Source organism: Pteropus vampyrus, unplaced genomic scaffold (genome assembly GCF_000151845.1).
Source record: "Pteropus vampyrus isolate Shadow unplaced genomic scaffold, Pvam_2.0 Scaffold5, whole genome shotgun sequence".
NCBI classification, from domain to species: Eukaryota; Metazoa; Chordata; class Mammalia; order Chiroptera; family Pteropodidae; genus Pteropus; species Pteropus vampyrus.
In genome coordinates, this window is record NW_011888786.1 from 8732531 (window position 1) to 8756618 (window position 24088).

The 24088-nt window shown below is 41.4% G+C and overlaps 1 protein-coding gene across 2 annotated transcripts in view; it reads right to left on the reverse strand.

The window, feature by feature from the left end:
• SEL1L3 (SEL1L family member 3) overlaps positions 1–24088 on the reverse strand; it is a 93514-nt gene that overhangs the window by 7999 nt on the left and 61427 nt on the right. For both annotated transcript variants that reach the window (XM_011365406.2, XM_011365397.2), the window contains exons 14-23: positions 22949–23011; positions 19830–20006; positions 17329–17456; positions 14040–14123; positions 7036–7126; positions 6819–6903; positions 5536–5645; positions 1276–1403; positions 564–666; positions 409–481 (exon numbers count right to left, since the gene is read on the reverse strand). In XM_011365406.2, the coding sequence (XP_011363708.1) occupies positions 409–481; positions 564–666; positions 1276–1403; positions 5536–5645; positions 6819–6903; positions 7036–7126; positions 14040–14123; positions 17329–17456; positions 19830–20006; positions 22949–23011 (1042 nt within the window). The remainder of the gene's footprint in view (positions 1–408; positions 482–563; positions 667–1275; positions 1404–5535; positions 5646–6818; positions 6904–7035; positions 7127–14039; positions 14124–17328; positions 17457–19829; positions 20007–22948; positions 23012–24088) is intronic.

Below are 24088 nucleotides of genomic sequence, written 5' to 3' on the forward strand. Positions count from 1 at the left end.
ATTCTTCACGGGTGCTTGTTTATCATTCCATTTGATTAGTTATCCTTTGACTGGGATAGAAAGGATAAGACTTCATGCTGGAGGGGCCTCCAGAGCTGGGTTTTAAGGTACACAGACATAGAATTTTGATAGCAGATGTATTTTCAATGGCAGAAGACACTTTAGTTCAATTTCTCAAGCTTCTTATTTAAAAAATCCTGCTTACTTTGAAAAATACAACCATAATTGAGGCCTTCCACCAGCCAGACATTACGATACACCCCTAGGAGAACCCCCTACCCATGAATGACCATCCTAACTAAAGGAAATAGCATGGCCAATGGCACGAGGAGGGAGAAGGTCATTTCTCTGGGAGGGAAAAAGAATCACTACATTTTTATATTGCCCTGGCTTTTTATAAATCTTTACCTGAGACGGACTGGAAATACTGCACGGTCCAGGCAATCAACATGGACAGGAAGAAGGTTCCCAGGAAGTAGGTCTGCAAACATCCGAAGCACACGTCAGATGACCGACGAGGGGCTGGGACCATGAGGGCAGGGCTGGCTGAAGACGGTACCTACCAGGGCAGAGTGCAGGGCAGCACCCCAAATAAGCCGGAGGTGAAGGTAGAGCCAGGCCAGAGAGCAGGGGCTCAGGGACTCCTCACTACTGTGGCTCCAGCACCTGCAGACAAAAAGCACAGGGCATCTCGATGTGTCAGGGAACTTAGGTGGCATTGCTCATGACCGGCATTCTCAGATCTTCAAAACCACCTCCTTCTGCTTGGGGACAAGTGGGCACATTTGAAATGAGAGACAAAGGAATAAAGCCAGTTCTAATGGGATGGCACCTACCCCCAAATTCTAGGATTCTGGCAGAAATCTCAGAAAAAGATCAGTCTTGTCCTTAATAAGAAGCGACCAGGTCAAGAAGGCCCCCGAAGCATGGGGGTTGCTAAGCAATCCTTATGTCCGTGTGTCTGCCCAAAGTCCAGAGGTCAGAATGCCTCCCTATCTTGCAGAAAAGCATGGTCTAACAGGACATTTTTTCTTTTTTCCACTCTCCAGGAAAACCTTGGTCAACAGTTTAACTTCAGATCAAGCTCATTCTGTATCATAAGCCTCAAATACTGGAAAAAGGAAGTAAGTTTGGGTCCAGCTGAATGTTCTCTAATTGAAACAAATCCTTAGCCCTTTTTATAACAAGTGGCATTACAAAAGTAAGGCTAACTTTAACCAAGAAGCAAAAAACACCCATCTGGGTTCCACAATACTAAAGAGGCTCTGAACTTACCTTTCGTACAGTTCCTGGAGGATGGAGATGTTATTTGAATGGACAGTTGGGTCAATTTCCAAGAAATCCAAAATGTGATGTGGGATTATAGCACCTTCCTCAATTAGCAGGGCCAGGTTGAAGAAACCCTGAAAACAAGCCACAAAACCACCTCATTAACAACTCATAATAAAACCCAGACACATACCCTTCATCAGAATGTAAACTTTTACAACCTCTAGAGTTTTTTTTCAGTCTCTAGAGCCAGATGGTTTTGTCATCTTCATTGATGAATTGTTTCTCTAAATATATGCATCGAGAAATTTATTTGCAGGAGAACCAGGAGGCTTTCAGAGGATGCTGGGTCCCATCTGCTCAGAAGCCAGTCAACCGGGGGATCTGTCCTTTCCTGCTCACTCTCTCAAAACAGAACTTGCTGGAAAAAGTGCCTTCGTGTCATCGATAAGATCAGAATGCCGAGTTGAAGGCCATGTCCATCACTTACGACTGTGCCCTGGGTCACCATCAGCATGTCAGAAATCTAAAATGTTTTTGTGGCTGGGGATGCTACTCATGACTGAAGTTCTAATACACAGACTCTCTTATACACAGAATAACGGATGGGTGTTTGTCTCGGTTTTCCTAGGCCAGTGTGGGAAACCTCTCATGACTCCTCTTGGCACAGACCTCCATTCAAGCCTGTTTTCCTACCTCTTCCTTATACACCTTGTTCTTGATCCTCAGAGGTAGGACCTGCCTTGTTGGGCTGTGAAGATCCAATAAAATAACTATTAAGAGCCTGATGGTGGAGGTGCTCCATCAAGCACAGAAACTATTGTACTACCTGAAGGAGATGTACAGCCCATCATGAGCTGAGCATGTGGCCAGACCAAGAAATAAACAAAAACTGATGTGTTGCTTACTATTAGGGCTTTACAAATTTCACTGGATTGTTGCCCTTCAAAGAATTTATGGTCATGTTTTAATGACTTATATCTTTCCTTCCACCTTCCTTTTCAGTTGCCACTGACAACGATCTAAATGAAAATCACCATCCCCCTGGGTTGTATACGCCAGGACTCTCAAAAGCATCCTATGCAATAATCATGATAAAAATAACAGCAGCTAACATGTTCTGAGTGCTTGCTCTATGTGAGGCACTGTTCTGTTCTACACATAGTCACTTAATACTTATAAGAACAAACTGAGATAGGTATCATTATCCTCCCCATTTTAGAGATGAAGAAATTGTGGTACAGAGTGGTTAAAGAATTTGCCCAAGGTCACGCAGCTGGACAGTGGGCAGAGCTGTGCTCCAAACACAAGCAGACAGGGTGCAGAGTCTCCAGTCTTAACCTCTATCATGCTGTCCAATAACCTCTAAGTAGAGAAAAGTGTTAAGTATCTTTAAGATGCGCGCGCACACACAGAAAGTAGAATATTTCTCCACTCTTCGAAAGTAAGGCACTCTTAAAACTTGATGTATTAGAAGAAAAAAAAAATACTCTATAAAAATTTAGTCTTTAAGGAATAGAAAAATAACAAGATTAAAATAAATGGGAAAATAGGCTAGGGGAATATCTGTATGCAATGTAAGAGTTTAAGGTTCATTATCTACTGGGCAAATGTATGAGCAACTAATCATGATTTAAATTGAAAAAAAAGAAGTATCAAAACTCCAATAGATAAACAGGCAAAGAATAAGAATAGAGAATTCATATAAAAAATACTAACGGTAAGTTATCACAGAGAAATATATGTAAAAGGATCCACCCCACTAATAATCAAATAAATGAAATTCAGGACGATCCAGAAGTTCAACTTAAAGTTATGCAATTAGCAAAATTAAGTCATGAAAACATCCAGTGTAGACAAGATTTCAGTTATCCTCCTACACTTAACCACTGCTTGGTGATGTATTAATTGGAAAATCTTTTCAGAAAACAATTGGGCAGTAAACTGTTACTAGGTAGCCATAAAACCATTTAGATTGTTTGACTCAGTAATACTATCCCTCAGATTATAAAGAAATTATTCAAATGGAGATAAAATATGAAAATATGGAAATGTTCATTGTAGCACTAGCTATGATTACAACACAATAGGAAATGACCTCATCTTCCTTAATAGACTGTAAGTCTCATAAAGACAAGAATATTGTCTATTTTTCAAAATGTTATGTCCCCACCTCTAAGCACTGTCCAAGACATGGCAGGACTGAATAAATATATGCTCAATCAATGAATAAATTAGCAAACAAACAAACAAAAAGTCCACCAATAAGATAAAGTTTAATAAATTACGGTCTCTCGGCTCAACAGAATATGGAGCAGCGGTTGAGAGTGATAATTAGAGAGAGACTGTGCAATGAAATTCACATATTTCTATAATATATTAAAAGAGTGGCATGTTGACTCTAAACGTTACAGACACACTTGCCTGTGGCAGGAACTGGTAGGGAACATGAAAACATGAAGGAATAAAGTCTCTGCCACGGACTGTTTTTTTTAAAATTACACTTTAATGTTTTTATAACATTATCTTTCCAAAAAATAAAATCAGATTTTAAAAAATGGTCCAGACCTAATTTTGAGTATCAACAGATATTGTCTAAGGGAGTTTGGCTCCATAGCAAGTCCTTCTAGCACCATTTCCTATTCCATTCCAGAAGAAATAATAATAGATCATGTCCATTGAGTCAGTGTTGGGCTCAGTGCTTCCCATCAAACATCTCATAAACTCTGAGGTCGGTACTGTTATTATTCCTAGTTCACAAACAAGAAAACGAAGACTCCATGATGTAGTGACTTGCCACGTACAAATCACTATGAAGTGAAAGAGACGTGAGATTTTAACCCAGGCAAAGAACCTCTCTGATGTAGTAACTCCCTAAAAAAATAAAAATAAAAATAAAAATAAAAAGACTAAGAGAGGGACAAGTTTCCAATTTCTACTCTGTGATCAAATCCCAAAGCACAACACCAGAAACCCACTGCCTAAGAGGATAATGACTATTCCAACTTCCATTGTGAAAATGATCCTGAGAACCTCACAGAACTCCAATTAGGAGATGCAGAAGGAATGAGGGAAACAGAGAATCATCATTAGCATACCACAATAACTGTCACAAGAGCTACTGAAGGATACTAAAATTAGGAGGCAGCAGTTTGAGGAGAAATGGGATATTTGCATAGTCACAGACTATCTCCCCAAGATATCTTGAAATCAGAAAAATATTAACTTTACAGGAGAGAAACCCAGCAGAAACCATCTTAACCAAATGACAGAGATCAATCTTGCCAGCGACAAGACGTCATGTACACCTCATATAATAACTTGAGGACACATCACTTCTGTGCTATCCTTGCCCCAAAGGCATCATCTCAATCTATTCATGAGAAAACAGAAGCCAGATCAAAATCAGGGGACATTCTACAAAATACTTGTTAAATATTCTTTTACAGTACCAAGGTCATGAAAGACAAGGAAAGACTGAGGAACAGTCACAAACTGAAGAAGACTAAAGAAAAATGACAACTACATGCAATGTAGGATCCTGGAACAAAAAAGAACATTAGTAGAAAAACTAGTGAAATCTGAATAAGTCTGAAATGTACTTAATGGTAATGAACTGATATTGACTTCTTAGTTTGATAATGATATTGTGGTTATGAAAAATATCCACATTAGGAGAAGCTGGATGAAGAGAATACAGTAACTCTCTGTACTCTTTCTGTTACTTTTCTATAAATCTAAAAATATTCCAAAATAAAAAGTTTCAAAATAAAAGTCACTGAGAGCAAAGTCTTATCGCTGAAGTGTTATTGGCCCAACTATACAAGCAAACTATTTCCCATCTTGACCATACTTTCAATTTCTTGAGTTCGTTTGATGAAATCTGGTAGAAAGACTCCTGAGCTTAGAGCCAAAAGACCTAGGTTTAAGCTCTGGCTCCTTCATCTTCTACCTGATGGTTTGGCCTTGAGTCATGTATCACTTTATCATAGTCCTGGTACCCTCTACTAGAAAATGGGTATAATAATCCCCACCCCCAAGAGACTATCGTGAGATTGGTGTGAGAAACACAGTAGATGCTCAGTAAAGGGTTAACATTCATGGTTAGTGTCCTCACAGGGTCTTTGTGAGACTTGTGACAATGGATAAGAAATGACTTTGTAATCTGTGAAGCGTATGGAGACGGAGGGCTAGTGAGGACTCTGTGCCTTATAACCTCACACACGGGCATCAGCACATCAGCGACAACTCACTCTTTGTTGTTACCTGGGAGTCTCCATCCAGTGCTGCTTGGGCGTACATCTGCACAGACAACTCGAGGTCTTGCGACTGGTTTTGGTGGCCATAGTAGTAAAGGTCACCCATTTTCAAATATGCTGCAGGACAAAAAATGCAGGCCCATTTGTCAAGCGTTTTTTTTTTTTTTCCCAGACTGACATTTTAACAGTTGGCCCATTCCCATGACTGAGAGTTTTTCCTACCAGAATCCGAATACAGAACACCTTTAGTTTTCTGTTTTGTTTTGTTGTTTTGTTTTGTTGGTGTGGCAGGAGTAAAAAAAAAAAAAAAAAAAAAAGACTTGCTGAGGACTCACATTCCCAGACATGTTTTCTTGCTTTGCTTGGTAGCTCTCCTGAACGGGTCTGTTTGTGAGAATCACAGCCTGCAACCTCACAGCCCAATCAGTCAAAAACTGGGGAGGTACTTTATTTCACATCAGAAATTTTACAGCCTGGGTTTGATGACTGATAGGTATTTCTTTATTCTATTTATTCTATTTTATTTTTCCTCTGAGGGAAAAGTTTTGTTCAATAGCGTATGTATCATTCAAGTATCCAATCAGAAAAACAGAATCCACGTCAGGCAGTTCAAAAGAGAGATTTCAGCACTGGAAGGGCATGCTAAGAAAAGCCGAAAAGGCAAATGGGGAACAACAGGCAACCCAGACATCAGCAATGCAGGAAGCTACTACCATATCTGGGCTAAGGATCAGCTGAGACCATAGAGCAGGGACTTCCAGGCAGGAGCTGGGACCACGGAAATAGCAGCCACTGCCAGAGACTCAGGCGGGCCCAAAGCATAGAGAGAAACACCTGGGCTTTTCCCCTCCCGCCAGCCTTCAATGTCCTGTCAGGGTAGCCCAGTGGCTGAAACTAATCAGAAGCCCCAGAGCAAAGGAGTCTGGGAATTGTAGTTCCTGGCGAGTAGCCCCCTACCACATAGAACAGAGCACAGGAAGATAGGGAATACATGTGAGGGCGAAAAGGCAAACCACTGGCTCAGAGAATCTCCACGATAGCGTTCTCTTTTGAATTCTCACTGACCAGAGAAATGGTAGGTCCAAGCACACAATGGACAACGGACGAGGAGACATGCCTTGCAGGAGGCTGAGAATTGAGTTTGGTCATGATCTTAATAGCAGAGATTTTCACTATCTTTCCTAATTGTTTAGCAACATCACACTTCACACAAAGCTGTTAGATGTTCCCTGTTACTAAAGATTAAAAGCCTCCAATGCTTCAATTGAGCACCTGTTTTTCTATACATACCAAATGAAGGCGCATCAATTTGGAAAACAGAGAAATTATAGTATCTCCAAACACAGTTAACACCCAAGTACCTCGCGGCCAGGTCCTAAGGAGGTGAAGGGGGAGAAAAAGTTAATTCATTCATATTTTGGCCAAGTGACTAATTTTGCCTCCCTAAAACCCAATTCATCATCCTTAACCTTAGAACATCTATTCTGAGAAGAATACATTTACTTACTGGCCTCTCCTCACAGATGTGGGCTAAATTTGTCTGTGACACTTCAATTCCAGTTTCTGCTGCTAAAACATAATACAGCAAAGCTTCGTGCCTAAAAATAGATGATTAATAATAAATTTCATATAGTAGCGTTTACTAATATTCACAGAGAGCTTGATGTTCAAATAGAAGGGCATGAAATAAGCAGTTTTTTTTTTATTAAAACCACAAAGCCATGAGGTTTTTTTTTTTTTTTAAATAAATACTGTTGTTAAAAATACTTACTGCATGCACTGATTTATTTTCTATCTTAAGGCTGAAGTGACAGATAAGGTTGGGAGCTAGTTGATACAACAGCTACCTCTACTGGCCGAATTGCAGGTCGAATACGAGGCTGGGTTGTCGATTAGCCTTCAGTCCTTGATTTCTTCCATCCTCACTTAAGAGGACATAGTGGTATTAAGAAAAACTCTCGTGATTTCGAGTCCTGTTTTGTGAAAGGCTTTATGGAGCTTAGGATTCTGAAATGGGCTTAAAGTCGAGCTTTTGTGGTACATTAGAAGTTTGGCAAAGGAGAGGCAGTTTACCAGGGGCTTGAGAGCAATGGTCAGAAACACCCATGAAAAGATAAATGTTTGACACTACGATAATTAAAACGATGAGAGATCACTTCTCATCTGTTGACAGGTTGACACACGATTCATAACACGGATAATGGCCAGGAGTTGGGGAAATGGACATATTCCTAAAACCACTGTTAGCGGTTAAGCTAATTAATGCAATGGCTCAATGTGGGAAGTCTTACAGTTGCACAGACCACTTGGGCCAACGGTTCTTCCCATGAAGGTTTATTCTAAAGAAACAATTAGAGACATGTGCAAAGATTCTGTGGCGAGAATTTATGGCAGAGCTGTTTAAAAGAATGGGGGAAAAAAACTGGAAACAATTTAAATATTTGAAAATCAGTGACTAAATTAACCTACGGCGTAGCCACTTTCCAATGAGGCCATTAAAAACGTTGTGGCAGAAAGATGGCTATGCAAAATTTTTTACTCAGTGAAAAAAAAATGGTAGTATAAAAACCAGTGCAATTCCATTTTCGTGAAACAAAAATAAATCTGCACACACACATGTCCACATACACACAGATACTTATACGTAGATAAAAAATAAAACCTAAAAATTATCTACCAAAATGCTAACAGTACTTATCTCTGGTGAGAATGCAAGTCATTTTTATTTTCTACTTTTGACTTATCTGATTTCCTCTGTTTTCTTTGTGTCACCCAGTTTATGAGTAAACATTTATTTTAACTATAAAAGGTTGTTTTGAAAGCTTATTTTTCATTTTAAGTAGTTGACATTAAGAACTCTTAATTTTAGCTCCATCTAGGAAGTAGTATGAAGGAAGGAGGGGGAAGGGTGGGTTAGAGGGAGTAAGGGAAGCAGATTCTGAAATCATCTTTTCTACACTGCTAAAGCTGCTTCTGGCAGACTATCCCTTAGGGACAGAGAGAGGTGACTAGGGAGTCAAATTAGGACAGCAGACTTTCAATCAGACATATTGCAGGTCATGGGCCACGTGGCTGCTGAGTGGGCTGATTCTTGGTCTCTGAGACACCCAAGGCAGCCGACCAATTAGCCATGACTCATCCTAAAGAGACACAAGGCTGGCTAAGCAGTGTCCCCTGGATAGGCAAGCCAGCTAACGAGACACAACTGCAGCCGCAAAACCACCACATAAGACGCCCAGACATTTTCTTACATGAACTGCAAAAATCATGTGTGGTGACAAGAATCCTCAGAGCAGATGGAGGGTATGAGAGGGAGGTACAGCAGAAAGTCCCTGTCATTCTGTAATATGATCCTGTTCCAAAAGTCTTATAATCTCAAGTGTCTTCGGAGTCAGTCAGGCTTACACCAATGTCTGTTTCCCTCAGGGACGAATGAGGGATGGTGTATACTTCTCAGTCCAAGGTCAAATATCAAGCTGGCTCCCCCTGCTGCCATAACCGGATAGAATGTGACTCATGTTATTAAAATGTAACAAAATTGAGTTTTTCTTAGACAGCAATAAGACAGACTATTAGGATTTGGGCAGGGAGGGCACAAGGTTGACACTCCCTATAAAACAATCACTATGATAAATTTTATAAAGCAAAATCTTATCTCTAAAGTTAGTTTGATGGTGGTGGAGAGCAGGGAGAAACAAGTTCCTAGGAAGACTTCCACCGCCCAATTACTGTATTGGAAATTTCATAGAATCCTCAAGCATTTCCTTTGAGGAAGCACTGTAATCCATCAAAAAGATGTCTAAAAACATTGATGTCAATGAGGTACTGAACAGAAATGCACCTCTGTCTTCCATCTTGCAGAAGCAATGTTCAGAGGCCAGGGTATGCTGATTCCACCACCATTCATTTTCATATAGCAAAGAGTGAACTGTAGGCGAAGGTCAGAACACTGAAGACCAGACTTTCTCAGCTTATTAAGACTTCTGAGACACACCGCCTCTGTAGAAACCTTATCCGCATTTGCTCTCCCTCCCAGCGCTTGGCTCTTACTTAGCTGTGTTTCAACAGAAATTGCCTGAAAGCATTAATTATAGGTATTTCTATGCTCATATTCATGAAACAAAACATTTCCTCAACATTTGCTGTTGCAGGCAGCCCAAAGACGAGCCACAAAACTGTACTGCCTTTCCTGAAATTTCCTCAAGGTTTAGGAAGCCAACCAGAGCTTCGAGTTTCATTTCCAATGCACTAAAGTGAAATTGTCCCCAAGACAGTCATTCTGATGGCGGTGGGGCGGGGTGGACGCAGAGAGGAGGAAATACAAAGAATGAAGTTAGGGGCACATTTGCTATTCCCCCACTTCGAAGATGGCACATATATTTATAGAACTTTAATGATGCTTCTTAATAATCAATTCTCAGGCTGCTGGCTGCAAATTGTGAATCTGACTACCTCTGAGCAGGTTCTCACACAATTATATTATTTTCTCTGTGCTCTTTTCTGCCAATGCCTGAAGCAGCTCAAACTGGAAGGATGAATAGCAATCCTGGAGTGGGATTCAGGACCCCTGCTCTGTTGCAAAAAGGTGAATCTCTTTCGGCTGGAACTTGGCATGCCTGCTTGTCTTGCCTCAAGCCCACCATAATTGGGCTAACCTCCTGGGTTAAGTATTTGGGTGTATTAAAGACAAAGAACAATAAAAACGTGTGGTTCACAGATAAAATACATGTATGGGTGAGTCAGGGAGAAATGAAACATGACAGATGGACTCTTCTTAGCTGACTTTTCTGGTGTCCGAGGACAGCCTCAGGCATGACAATATTATCTTCTGCATTATGCCTGGACAGCAAAAAGCCCTTTTCTCAATTATGCTTCTCTTTTACGCAATCCCATATAAATCTTGGAACAACACAGAAAAGCATAGGCTCATCAAAGTGACACATGTAATTTGAAAATAATGTCCAGAATAAATTCACTTGCAGAAAATGTAAAGAGGGGATGGACTTGGGACATTGATAGATGATTTAGTTCTGTTACAGCAAAATAAATGGTGCCCAAAAAAGTCACATTGTGGGGAAGCCACACTCAAGTATTTTCTGTTTCACCCCTGGGACAAGTATAGGGGCTTGGAGAGAAGAAAGAGATAGAAGAACTTTGCCTCAAATATATTTTGACAAAGATTCTCCCATTGTAATGGGTACTAGATGTTTCTTTCTGTTGATACGAAGAAAAGCCTCAAATTCAGATTGAGACTTATCTGTAACAAAACTTAGCATCAGCATCAAGATTGGCAAGGATGTAGAGAAACAGAAATTTATAGATGGAGAATAAATTGATACCATCATTTTGGGAAGCAATTGGCATTGTAAACTCCAACATGTGCCTACCCTGTGTCACTGCTCTTAAGTTTATATTTTAGAAAAACTCTTCCTCTGTATGTCATGATATACATAAAAAAATGTTCATGGCCACATTGCCTTTAAAAACAAAAAAATGGAAAATAACCCAAATATGTGTTAGTATGAGAACCAGTAAGTAAATTGTGGTATATGACAGGGGCAAAAATGAATGACCTACAGGAACATGCATCAAAATATATAAATCTCAGAAACATAATGTTTATTTTAAAAAAGCAGTTGAAGAATCATATATAATAACATTCTAATAATATAAAGCTCAGAAACAAGACAAACTAAATCTATTGCTTAGATAGATTAATATATTCACATACATCAAAAACTGTAAAGAAAGCACGATTCAGGATGAGAGTTACTTCTGGGTACTGGGGGCGGAATTGGGTTTAATCTGGGAGGGACACGCAAAGGGGCTTTCAGAGTTCATTTTCTTCAGTAGGGTGGTAGGTTTATGGGTGTTTGTTTGACTGTTATGCTTTGGAACCTACATATATATCATAGTATTTCACATGTATCAACTATCATATGACAAAAGAACAAACAACTCAAATGATTCATGCCGCTTCTCTATCTCAAACGCTCTGCTCCTTTTGCCTGGATTCTTAACTCACTACCTCCCCCGCCCCTTCGGGCTCCCCCTTCTCTTCACGATCATTCACAGTCGTTCGGTTAAGCATCTCACAACCCAGCTCTGTCACGTAACCACCCTCTCTCAAAACTATTGCTGGCTCCCTGCTACTCCACGAATTAAGTAAAAAGTGTACGACCTGCCATTCAAAAGTCCATAAAGCATACCTCTTTGGTCTTGATTTTTTCACTCTCTTTTACCAATCTTACCCTAAAGGTAAACTGGTAGCTTAATTTTCTAGACACTCCCAGAATTTTCCTATCTCTTTGCTTTTGTTCTTGTGATTCCCTTCACCAGAAACGCGGTTCCCTGAATGGCTAAGTGGACATTCCACCCACCCCTCAAGGCCATATCATCTGCCACCTCCATTATAAAGGGTGGCCTAAGTCCCCCAAACCAAATAGCATCTCTCCTCCTCGGAATTGCTGATGCTCTTCATATACTGTTCACAGTGCTTAGGTTATATTTGTTCCATCTATTTGGCTTAATTCATTCACTCAGTAGTTTCTGAGCACTTTCCAGGTGCCACTAGGTATTAGGCACTGGAATACAAATCACAGAACAATCAACAAGTAAAAAGCAATCATGATCCATGGAAGGAACAAAGGGAGGAAAGAGTCAGCCAGGACTTCTGGGCATAATGAACAGCAAGTGCAAAGGCCCAGAGGTCAGACACAACATGGGCCTTGTGAGAAGCTGCAGGCAGTTCAGCATGAAGGAGACTAAGCAGAAAACTTCCCCAAGCCCTACTCGTGGCGCCCCCTGCAGCGTATGGCGAGGTGCCTGCATGTAAGAGCACTCAGCAAAATACGCTGAACCGAACCCAAATTCACAGTGTAGAACACACTTAATTCCCCCATCCCCCCCAAAATCAATCTCTTGTGGCTGAATATTCTACGAAAGACAGCAGGCCACAAAAATCTTAATTCACCTTGACCTTCACAGCAAATTTTTAAATGTCAAAGTGCTTTGTGGTGTTAAAATTCAAAAGTAGGCAAGAAAGCTAAGCTACTAAGAGATACTCTCTTTATGGAAAAAAATGTTAGACATCTCAGGGTGTGTATGTGTGTGTGCATGTGTGTGTGCGTGTGTGTGTGTGTGTACTGGGGGTGTTTACAGATGTGCTCTCCCTTTGGGAAAACCCCATATAAAAACATTTTGACATCTGAATGCATAGTTCCCCTCTAAGAAGCTTATGGAGAGCAAAGGGTGGGAAGTTCGGAGGATGAGGGCAGAGAAGGAGTTAAAGTCAAATTTGGGAGTTTTATGAACTGAAGCTCATTTGGGAAACAAGACAAAACAGCACAAAAATTGTAAGGTATATCAACTGGAAAATAATAATTTCATTAAAAATTTCTTTCCTATCATGCAAAGTGAAGCCACAGATTAACTTTCACAGGATGATGATAATACACGTTTTTATTTGGTGCTTTTTTCATTGGGCTCATTTCCCCTGCATTATCTAACTTAAAAATCTCCATCACTGAGATGCTGTCTGTTGATTACACAGGCACCCATGGACCAAAGGAGAAAATGGTGTTCTTTTGGACTTATGTTTTAATTTTTAATTAAGGTTCAAATAAAAATATGATTGATGATAAGTCTGATTTAATGTCTTTGAGGTAGTAGACCAATGGGATATGTGCTGATTTGCATAGCCTTTTTAGTTACTGCTGAAATACTCAGATCATTTAGGCAATAAACCAGCCAAGAAAATGTAGCCCAAGGGAAAAGTAAGATGGAATGCTAGGACTGGCAGAAGAAAATAAGATGATGAAGTCAGGAAGAGTTTGGAGAAATGTGCCCTTATGTGTAAAATCAAGTAACAGCAAATGGAGGAACTGGAAGTCTTCACATACAATGGGTACCACAGGGTGTTTGTTCTTCATCCCAGCAAGTACAGGATGAGGTTTGCTAGCATCATCAGAAAAAGGTGAGAAAGGAGAGTGTGACTGGTTGTGACGTTAGAGGTTTCGTGAGGGACTTCCAGCAACCCCAGGTGCCTGGCCACGGAAGATACCGCAAAATGTCTATGCAAGGATGCAGCCTGAGCCCTAAACACACTGCTTTCCTTTCTTCCCATGAACAAGGTGGAAATCTTGGGCCTTCTGTGGCCTGCTAGTGAGAGGCAGAGGGTGAGCCAGGATCCCCAGTGCTGTCTCCAGACTCTGACACCAAGAGAAACAAGCTTGAAGGGAAGTCAACACATTCACATGTCTCTCAACTTGATGAATGTGGATGCTCCCCCTAGAGAACTAATTTTTGTGTATAATTAAACATGGAAATGCTATGTTTTCCAATCAACAGCCAATCAGTCTGTGATACTCTGAATAGTATTACTGAGAGGCCGTGATTTCTCTGCAAATTGCTTTCTTGGTTGCATTTTAAGATTCCATCTCCTAAGACTACAGTGACAGATTGAAAGGTCAGGGCCAAGAGAGTTCACGGCAACGTGGGTCCCGAGCTTACCATGAGCCCTCTAGGTAGGCGTTGAGACCTCTGCGAATGACGTGGCCCAAGTAGCCATTTTTCTCAGCTACGTGCTTTGCCCATCTGAAAAGGAAAGAGAAGAGAAAATATCCGAACTGTGGCAAATTAAATAATTGCTTTTTTCTTCATATGATCTCAATAAATCCCACTTGGGGAATATTTTCCTTGTTCGAATTTTTATAAAGCAACAAACCAGAACTGAATGTTAAGAAGGTAAAGAAAGATGCATTTTGAGAGCTTTGCGTTCAGTGCTCTTTCTTATGAATGCTAAGGAGGTGTCATTTATGGAAATAAACACATGAAATTTTCCTCATGAAAAATATCCACCAATATGGAAAAAGATCATCTTTACCAATCGTTCTAGTATTCTCTCCATTAAAATATGTTTACCGATTTATTATAAGGTCTCCCTGTTTTGTTCCTGTTTATCTTGGAGTTTATTGATAATGAACTAGTCTGTCATAATCTTTAGATTTATGATGACTAAAAGGATAGATATTACAAGAATACATAACTAGCTTGTTAGTTATGTATATTATAGAATAATGTTTATAAATACTTGATTAACACAAAGGAAAGGCAAGAAAAGAGAAAAAGGGCACAAAAATAGGTGGGACAAATAGAGAATAATTAGTAAAATGGTAGATTTAAAACCAAATATATACATAATTACCTTACATAATTAGGTGAGCTAAATACTAAAATTGTCAGACTTAATAAAAAATACACAAAAAAAACAATTATATGCTGCTTATAAGAGACACACCAAAAAATAAGGACAGAGAAAGACTAAAAGTAAAAGGATAGAAAAAGACAGAACATGCCAGTTCTGATTTAAAAAAGCAGGTATAACTGCTAACATTAAAAATAAGAGACTTTAAGGCAAGGTCCATCAACATGGATAAAGAGGACATTGTAACATGATAAAGGGATCAACCAGGAAGGCAAAACAATTCGCAATCTCTATGACCCAACAAATAACATGATTCAAAATATATAGTGCAGAATTGACAACTGATAGAGATAGGTAAGTACAGATTCATAGTGGGAGATTCCAACTTCTTTCAATAACTGATGTAACGAGCAGAAAAAAAACATCAGAAAGCTTATGCTTATAAGATCTGGCTAACATAATTAATCAACTTGACGTAATTGATCATATATGTAGAACATTGTGTGCCCAACGAATTCAGAAAATACATTCTTTGCAAGAGACCATAAAGCATATATCAAAATTGACCATATGCTGCTCATAAAGCAAGCCTTCACACATTTCAAAGGACTGACATCGTTCAGAATATATTCTCTGATCACAGAGTAATTAATCTAGAAATCAACGAGAGAAGGATAACAAGAAAATCCATGAAATATATGAATGTTCACACAAAATATCCTAATTAACAATGATAAAAAGCCTCAAGTTTCATTGCTGAGATAAGTTTCATGACTGGGTTCAGATCAAGTTGGATTTGCTCTTGAATGTCATGAAAAACACCTTTTGGGGAGCCAGGCTAAGTGTGAGGTTGGTCTAAAGCAGAGGTCTGCAAACTTTTTTTCTATAAAGGGCAAGATAGTAAATATTTTAAGTCTCGAGGGCCACACATGGTCTCTGTTGCATACTCCTCTTTGTTTGTCTGCTTGTTTGTTTTACAACCCTTTAAAAAAGAAGGAAGCATTCTTAGTTCTCGGAGCCATACAAAACAGATGGCAGGCCACATGTTATTTGTGGGCCATAGTTTGCCAACCCCTGTGAAACATTATCAGATATGTGTGACTTCGAAAATGTGCCTCCTGTTCACTGTACTTCAGGAAGCTACTATAGGATATGCTCTACTAAAATGTAGGAGTAAACCAGACAGAGGAAGAAATAGGGTCCAGCAAGGAGAACCAAAAGAGACAGAGATGAAGGGAAAGAGGACTCCCCAAATGATGACAAAGTTAATTACAGGAGGGCATCTCTGTCCTGAACGAAGACTCCCGGAGAGACAACATCAAGAAGATTAAATTAATAGAATACCTAGTGGGTCCGGACATACTGAGAAGAGATTTAGACAACTGTAGGAGAATTTGAAGATCAGGTACATAGAAAATGGTAAGAACACAGAAAGCTATGCAACTAAAGAACAATAAAATATAATGATTTCACATCAAACACAAAGTTACATAAGAGATAAAAAGTAGTCATGGTAGTCACATGGCTCAAGTGATAATAATGGTCATAATAATGTAAATTCCTGATGCTGAGCTAATTAAAATAATGATATACTCATTGGGAAGATGAGAGAGGGCAGGAAGTGTGAATCTGGGGTAGCAGGAGGTGGCAGAGTGAAAGAAATCTATATCTTTCTCAGTGGGACATCATTAGACAAGGCCTATAATGAAAATATCAAGAAATAATGGTGTAAGTATGTTATTTAGTGACAGAGGCAAATCAAAAAGAAATAAGAAGTTGAAAGTAATTTATTTTGGGGAGCAGAAAATAGAGTCTGGGGTGGAATAGCCAGAGGTTTCTTGTTTTTTTGTTTTTTGTTTTCTTATCAAGTTAAGTTCAACTTGTAATTAAATTTTTGTTTTTATTTTTGTTTTGTTAAATTATTTGGCTCTTTAAACTTTGTGAACCATATCAGTTTTTAAACTTATAAAAAATAAAAATGAAATTTAAAAAGTACATAAAAAAAAAGAACTTCGTTTTCTCAGGCATGCTGACCGTAGGACAGTAATCCCCCTTATCCGCGGCTTCATTTTCTGAGGTTTCAGTTACCCACGGTCAACTGTGGTCCAAAAATATTAAGTAAAAAATTCCAGAATTAACAATATCTCAGTTTTAAATTGTGTGCCATTCTGAGCAGTGTGATGAAATCTCGTGTCATCCTGCTCTGTCCTGCCTGGGACGTGAACCCTCCCTTTGTGCAGGGCCTCCACTCTGTAGAGCTCCCCACCCGTCAGTCACTCAGCAGCTGTCTCAGTTATCAGATCACCTGTCATGGTATCCCAGTGCTCGTGTTCAAGTAACTCTAATTTCACTTACACATGGCCCCCAAATGCAAGAGTAGTGATGCTGGCAATTTGGATGTGCCCAAGAGAAGCCATAATGTGCTTCCTTTAAGCGTAAAGGTGTGTATATAAAGGAAAAAACACAGTATATGTAAAGTCCAGGACTCCCCGCGGCTTCAGGCATCCACTAGGGGTCTTAGAATGTATCCTTGAGGATAACAGGGACTACTGCGGATGGCTTTCTCTTCATACACAACATCTGACAGATGCTTACACAACGGCCTTCTCGGGGTCTCTAGGGAACGTCTCCAGGTTGCCTGTTACGTAGTAGAGAGAACACCACAAGGTTCCTTCCATGTGTCCGCCTTGTGCAGCCTTATGGAAATATTCACCAGCTAAAGTCTGTGCAGAAAGATGAACAAACGTCATTCTCCTTAGCGAGGGATCCTCCTGGCTGGGCTGGTTTCACCAGAGCCAAGGTGGGGTGAGGTACTTAACGCCTGATATCATCACAGGCTTATAACTTCTGATATCTTTAAGAAAACCAAGTCAAGTTCCAGAAAGATAGCCAATCACAGAAGCCGGCCTCTGGATGTGATAACCTCGACTACAGCTATTGTGTTGGTTAGGTTTACACAACAAATAAGACAACATGTAACTACAAATATCATTGTCACCTCATTTGATCCTCATATAACCTTTGCCAGCAAGATACAAGCCTGTGTCAGAAGTCACACCAAGTGAAAATTCAGACATTTGCTTTCTAAACCTTGCTTAAGACCCTTCCTCAAACTCTTGCACAAAAACTGCATTTCCCGTAGGAAGGTGAGAATTAAAAAATGACAGTAAAAAGAAGTCCACTCTCCCAGATGTGTGGGAGGAATTTTGCAAGGCATAAAAATATACAGCCTTACATGTAATCAGAGAGAGATAGAGGGGAACAAAATAAAACACTTAGATGGGGATACATTCTACTGATTACTATTATTTTTCCGAGGCATTTCAAGTTAACCAATGATTTTAAGCATGGACTTTGGAGTCAGACAGGCTTGAGTTCAAATCCCAGCTCTGCTCCTTACCAGCTGTGTGACTTTGGGCATGGTAGTTATTCTCCCAACTGAGAGATTAACTTGATTTTTTCAACTGAAAAAAATGTGGTGTCAGATAGTACCTAGTATGAAAGGTTGTCGTGAGGATTAAATGAGGAAACTTATTCTCGAGGCTTAGTATGGTGCTTCATAAAAAAGAATCTTCCGATTCTCCACCCTCAGATCTGCTGCTGCCACGGTGTTGCCCATTCCACTAACTGTCCCCTCCACTCTTCCCATCTCAATAAATGCCAAACGCTTCGGTGTTATCCTGACTCCTCTCCCCACTCACACCTCACATCATCCAATCTTCAGCATATCCTGTCACACTGACCTTCAAAACGTATCCAGAATCCAGTCACATCTTAGCCCTTCTTCTGAAACTGCCCATCCTATCTCACTTGGATTCAGTGCATTAACCCCTGCTCCCACTCTTGTCTCCTTCAAGCCCAGTCTCTGCTACTATCCACGAGGAGCCCTTTAAAACACAGCCTACCCCGCCCTGCCAAAGCTGCAAGGTATTTTCCCATCTTGCTTGGAGCAGCTGAGTTGTCACAATGCCCTGGGCACCTGCCTCCCTGAAGTTAACTCCTTCTCCTAGTACTTCTGCTTCCTGCTGCTGCTACTCCAGCCTCCCTGCTGTTCCTCAAGCTTCTTTTCGGGGCTTTTACCTTGGCTGACCCCTCTTTCTGGAATGTTCTCCCAGATATCTGCAAGACTCCTTTAAAAGTCTGTACAATGTCACATTATTAGAGACGTTCTCTGAGCTCCTTTAAAAAGAACATTCCCCAATCTCCACCCTCCCTGTCCGCCTCATGCTTTATTTCTCCCCATAACACCCTCATATTATATGCTGAATAGTTTATTGTCTTTCTCCCCCATTGGAATGTAAATTTCCCAAGAGCAGATAGTGTTTTGTCTGCAGCCGTATGCTCAGTGCCTGGCATAGGACAGGCATTCAATGACTTGTTAAATGTAATGGTGCTTGCATTGTTATTATCATCATCGATATTATTATTAATAACAAGAAGCTTCCATTTCACATGAAGAGCCAGGTCCTCACTCCACGAAGGGTATGACCTCGAGTAAGTTACATAATCTTTCAGAGCCTCGGTTGCTTATTCAGTAAAGTGGACGTGATAAATAATAACTATTCCAGTGGGTAGTTGGGGTGACATGGGACGGCACATGTAAAGCGTTTGTGAGTGTCGAGCATAGCAGAAACACTCAAGAAACTCTAAAGATTATCGCTGTTGTTTTCATTATTATTAAATCTCTTCTCACATCAGGTCACCCTGTCTGAACCCAGCTCTCTTTGCTTCCACTAAGATTGATCTCTGCACCGTCTCTCGGTCTCTCGCTCATTCTCACCTGGTATCGTCTCCCTCTCCCTCCCCAGTTCAAGCGCCCCTCCTCCATGAAGCCTGCCTGACTGCGCTGGCCTTCAGCATCTCCCCTTTCCAGAACTGTTTGAGTCATACCAATTAGCATACGCTTGGCACTTGGCTAAATGCCATCCTTTGCCCTTCACTATCTTATCTGCCTGACTAGACTCTAGTTCTCTGAGGACGAGGTAGTGCTGGTACCACCCACGGGGCCTCATCCGGACCAGGTACACAGTTCACCTTCACAAAGTCTTCATGATGGAGTAACCAACCAGCTGCCCAGCTGGCCACATCCTACTCACTTGATTCCTTCCAGGAGCTCCTGGGAAAATGCCATCCAGATACAGGACCCCAAGATTGTATGATGCATCTGGGTTCCCCATTTCCTCTGCTTTTAACCAGTACTTTGCCGCTTTCGCATAATTCTTCTTGAATTTGTGGTAATACCATCCCAGACCGTTGACTGCCTGATGCAACCCCTGGATTTTAGAACAAGAAAGAAATTACTATTAAAAAAAAAAAAAAAGAAACCTGAAGAGAATCAATCGTTGTGAAAGTATTCTGCCTGAATCTGAGCAAAACATTTGCTGTCTCTTTTCTTAGGGCAGATGGCATTAAAGAAAAGCTAAGTGCTACAGATCCAGCCTCAGAGCCTTCCCAGGTGGATTTCACGCGGCTGCTGCCAGGATTCCTGCTTCCAGCTCAGCGGCAATGCTGGCCCCCAAATCATCACTCGGATCCTCTGGGCTCTACGTGACGCCCTTGTCTACAAAAGGCCTCTAACTGCAGCATCGACAGCGCCCTTGAAATCCACGAGCACGCCACTGCGACAGGAGGCCTGGAACCTGCATGGGTGGGGACGGTTTCTCGGTGACCTGTCTGCCCATCGGTTGATCACTCTGCCCTGAACACCAGCAAACCCTCGGAAGGAAGCAGCTGCAACATCCTACTTGCAGAGCACAGGTGCTTTGTGACTGCTTAGCCTCATGCTTTGGGGGTGAGGCAGCCGAGGAAGATAGTGGAGAAGGGAGGAGGGTTTCAGAACTGTTTCTGAACCTGGGGCTGGTAGCGGGGAAGGGCTGGTTCCTATGATTCTAGTCTCAAACTGCCTTGTTCTTGCTGACTCACGCTCTCAGGTGGCCTCTTCTGCTTTCCCCAGATGCTCCCCGCCTGCTTCCACTGGCAGCCTCCAGCCTGGGTGCTGAAGGCTCAGGTGCCCTGCACAGATGTGTGTGCAAACCTGGGCATTCAGTGCTCTCATCCCTCTCTTCCTGCCAGACCCAAAGGACCATGAACAAGCAGGGGGAATAGGATTCGAGGGGAAAACAGTGCCCTTGCATCTGTGAGACTTGTTAAGTTAGAGTCCAAGTGCGGAACCAAGTCTCTGTCACCTCCCCCTTCTCAAGTGAAGACCAGATATCCCTTAAAAAAAAAAGATGCCAAGATCTCAGCCTGCAGCCTGTTTTGGTCTGCGTGGCTCCTAAAGGGTTCCGCCACCCAGACCTGATGCTGGAATCCAGGTGTCAGGAGGACCAGGGGAAAGAGACTCACAAAGCCCATTAGAATAGAAGCTCCATCAGAGCAGGGGGCTTTGTTTTGTATCCCAAGCACCTATATTAATGTTTGCATAGAGTAAGTGCTCAGCAAATATTTGATAAATGAATGAAAGCCACGCTTGAATGCAGATGCTTGACAAAATGGAACCCAAATCCTACACCCCGAGGATCCATAGTAGGGTTCAGATTTTCAGGCCCCCAAGAAAGCTGACACTTGGGAAAGAGTCAGTGCCGTGAATGCAGTCATAGAGGAGGCATTCTTCTTGAGCCTTGCATGGTCCCAGGCTCCTGATTGGTCTTGTAGAATGAGCGCATTTCAATGACGTAATAGATCAGGCCATACTATAATGAGGCAAGAGCCAGCCCTGGAACAAGTCTACAGAATGGACATATCCAAAGCCCTGCTTCGGCAGGCCTTACCTCCAGAGGCCATTGGCTTATGCAAACGTACCTGTCGCTGCTCAAAACATCCACAGAACATTTTTACCAATTGTATTTGGACTCAGTTCAGGAACCTCATAAGAAATCTTGTTTTTTTCCCCTTAATATTCATCTTTTATTCTGGACATTTACAGCTCAGTTAACAGATTTGCCTTCAAGTGACTTCTGGCTAATTCCAAAAATCAAACTATGTGCACCCTTCCCCACAGTGACCGACAAGGAATAGGGGCTTCGCAACTCCTTGCAGAATGAATGAGAATCATATAACACTTTCAAAGATGTGACTACTCCAGGCATAAAACTGCATTTCCCCCAATACTCATCTAAGCTCCTCTAACAATACATGCAAAATAAAGCACCTTAGACACCAGTTCACCACCAGAATGGCTAAAGAGATGCAAATTTCACACCTGCCAGGAAACCCCACCCCTGCCTCATTTTAGGGTACTCTGGAACCAATCTCTTCAATGACCAACATTAAGCTGCTTATTTATTTTTGCCTATAACTTGTGTTGGGGTCAGGAGCTGGTGGGCACTTCCGTGGGTTCCCTTTTCCTGAGTCATATGCCCTCTTGATGCCACATAGGTGGAGGAACACCTCTTGGCTCTCTCACTCCACGCTCCCTAAAGAAGGGGAATGAAGAAGACCAGCCTGGTCACTTAGGAGTCTTCATGAGAGGGCAAACATTAGTAGCCTTGGGGACAGAGGACTATGCAAGAGCCAGAAGGGCCATACAGGGCCTGCTAGTGTTGTGAAATGACAATGGTTTCTATAACTCTGTTTATTTGTAAATTTGTATGTGTGTGCGTGAGTGTGCATGTGTGGGTGTACATGCATTGGGCATGTGTTTGCATGCAGGGATGCATATGCATGTGTTTGTGTGTGTGTCCCTTCACAAGTGACATAACTTCTGTAGTGCTATTTTGAAACTAGCTGATTTGAAGATAACATTGAAGAGTAAACATTGACAAAAACAAAATAATTCCTATACTCGGCAATAAACTTAATAAATAGCTCCATTCATCAAGTGAGGAGAAGCAAGTGGGCGTTGGACGTGAGAGGGTTAACCTTCAAAGGAATTAGGCTTTAGATTTTCCTAATTCAATAGCATTTATATCCATTCACTTTCAAGGAGCCCCCGCTGCTTGTTATCAGGGCAGCCCTGATTATAATTTCAGCCTTCCAACAAAATTGGCCCGAATTCTATTGACTGAAGGTAAACTCAGCTTTTGAATTTTGCTGTCTGCATTGTGGCAGGTTTCTGTATGTGTGTAGCTCAAAAATGACTAATGCTGCAATGTTGGGGACCCCTCCCTCTCCACTCCAGGCTTCGTAGGGAGACACTGGCCATTTACTCTCTAGACTCGTGAGAGTGGGCATGTGTGGTGTAAATATTCCCCTCTACAATATGCAAAAATGTTACCTTGGAAGCTGCTTTCTTCATCAGCTCTAAGGCAAGCCTTCTGTTCTTTTTTACTCCTTGACCCTAAACAATAATAAATAGCAATGATTACGAAGAACACAAACCCAGCATGCGCTCAAAAACAGGACAAAGATACATCAGTATTCATTATAAAATATTTGAAAATAAAACCTAAGCCTTCTTAATCAAAAACCTAATCTTAAAGATTTCTATAAGCAGTGCTGTTATATTATCATTATCATAATCATTATTATTTTGCATATATTTGCGGAGCAGAGGCAACAAACCTCAGCCTCCCAGCTTAGCATCCTTACAAAAGTTCCCAAGGGACTCGAGTTTTTAACCAAGTGACTTGCATTCTTGTCAATCCATAGGTGCTGATGGGAGGAGTCGTGAGTAAGGTTAAATGAGTTTGGTCATTCTGGATGCATTCCTCCGGGGGGTTATCTAATTTTCTAGCCAGATCAAGCACTTTATCTGTGTCAGAAAGTCAAGAGTTGTTAGGCTGTCGTTTGCAGCCTTCCTTGGTCCTCATTGGAGTCCCTGGGGTGGAACACTGCAGCTTCAGAACTGACTGGAGCAGCGGTCCCAACCTTTTTGGCACCAGTGTTCCTATAAGACTCTAAGGGCTGATGATCTGAGGTGGAGCTGAGGCAGTGATGCTAGCTCTGGCGACTGGCTGCAAATACAGATGGAGCTTAGCTCATTTACCAGCCGCTCACTTCCTACTGTGTGGCCTGGTTCCTAACAAGCTATGGATGGTACTGGTCCATGGCCCAGGGGTTGGGGACCCCTGGACTAGGGAACCAGCTCTGAAGGAGATAGGACTCTTTGTAATCAGTTTGTGTCAGATGCTGAGAAAAACTGACAAGGTTCCTCCAGCAAAATCAAGTTTTTCCGGCAGAGGTGGTTTGTGCACCATGGAGAAAAAATGGCTTTGGGGTTTTTGTTACAAGAGAGAAATTCTGTGGGAGACACCGCAGGACCATGTGGGGAAATGGTGGGTCTGAAAGTGGGGCGGGAGGGGTCCCTTGAGGTCTCTCGACTGAGTCTGACAATGAAGATGGCAGGCAAGGGAAGCTGGAAACTGCTACTGCTCTCAAGCTCACTCGGAGTCTGTTATGGACGCACACCCCCCAC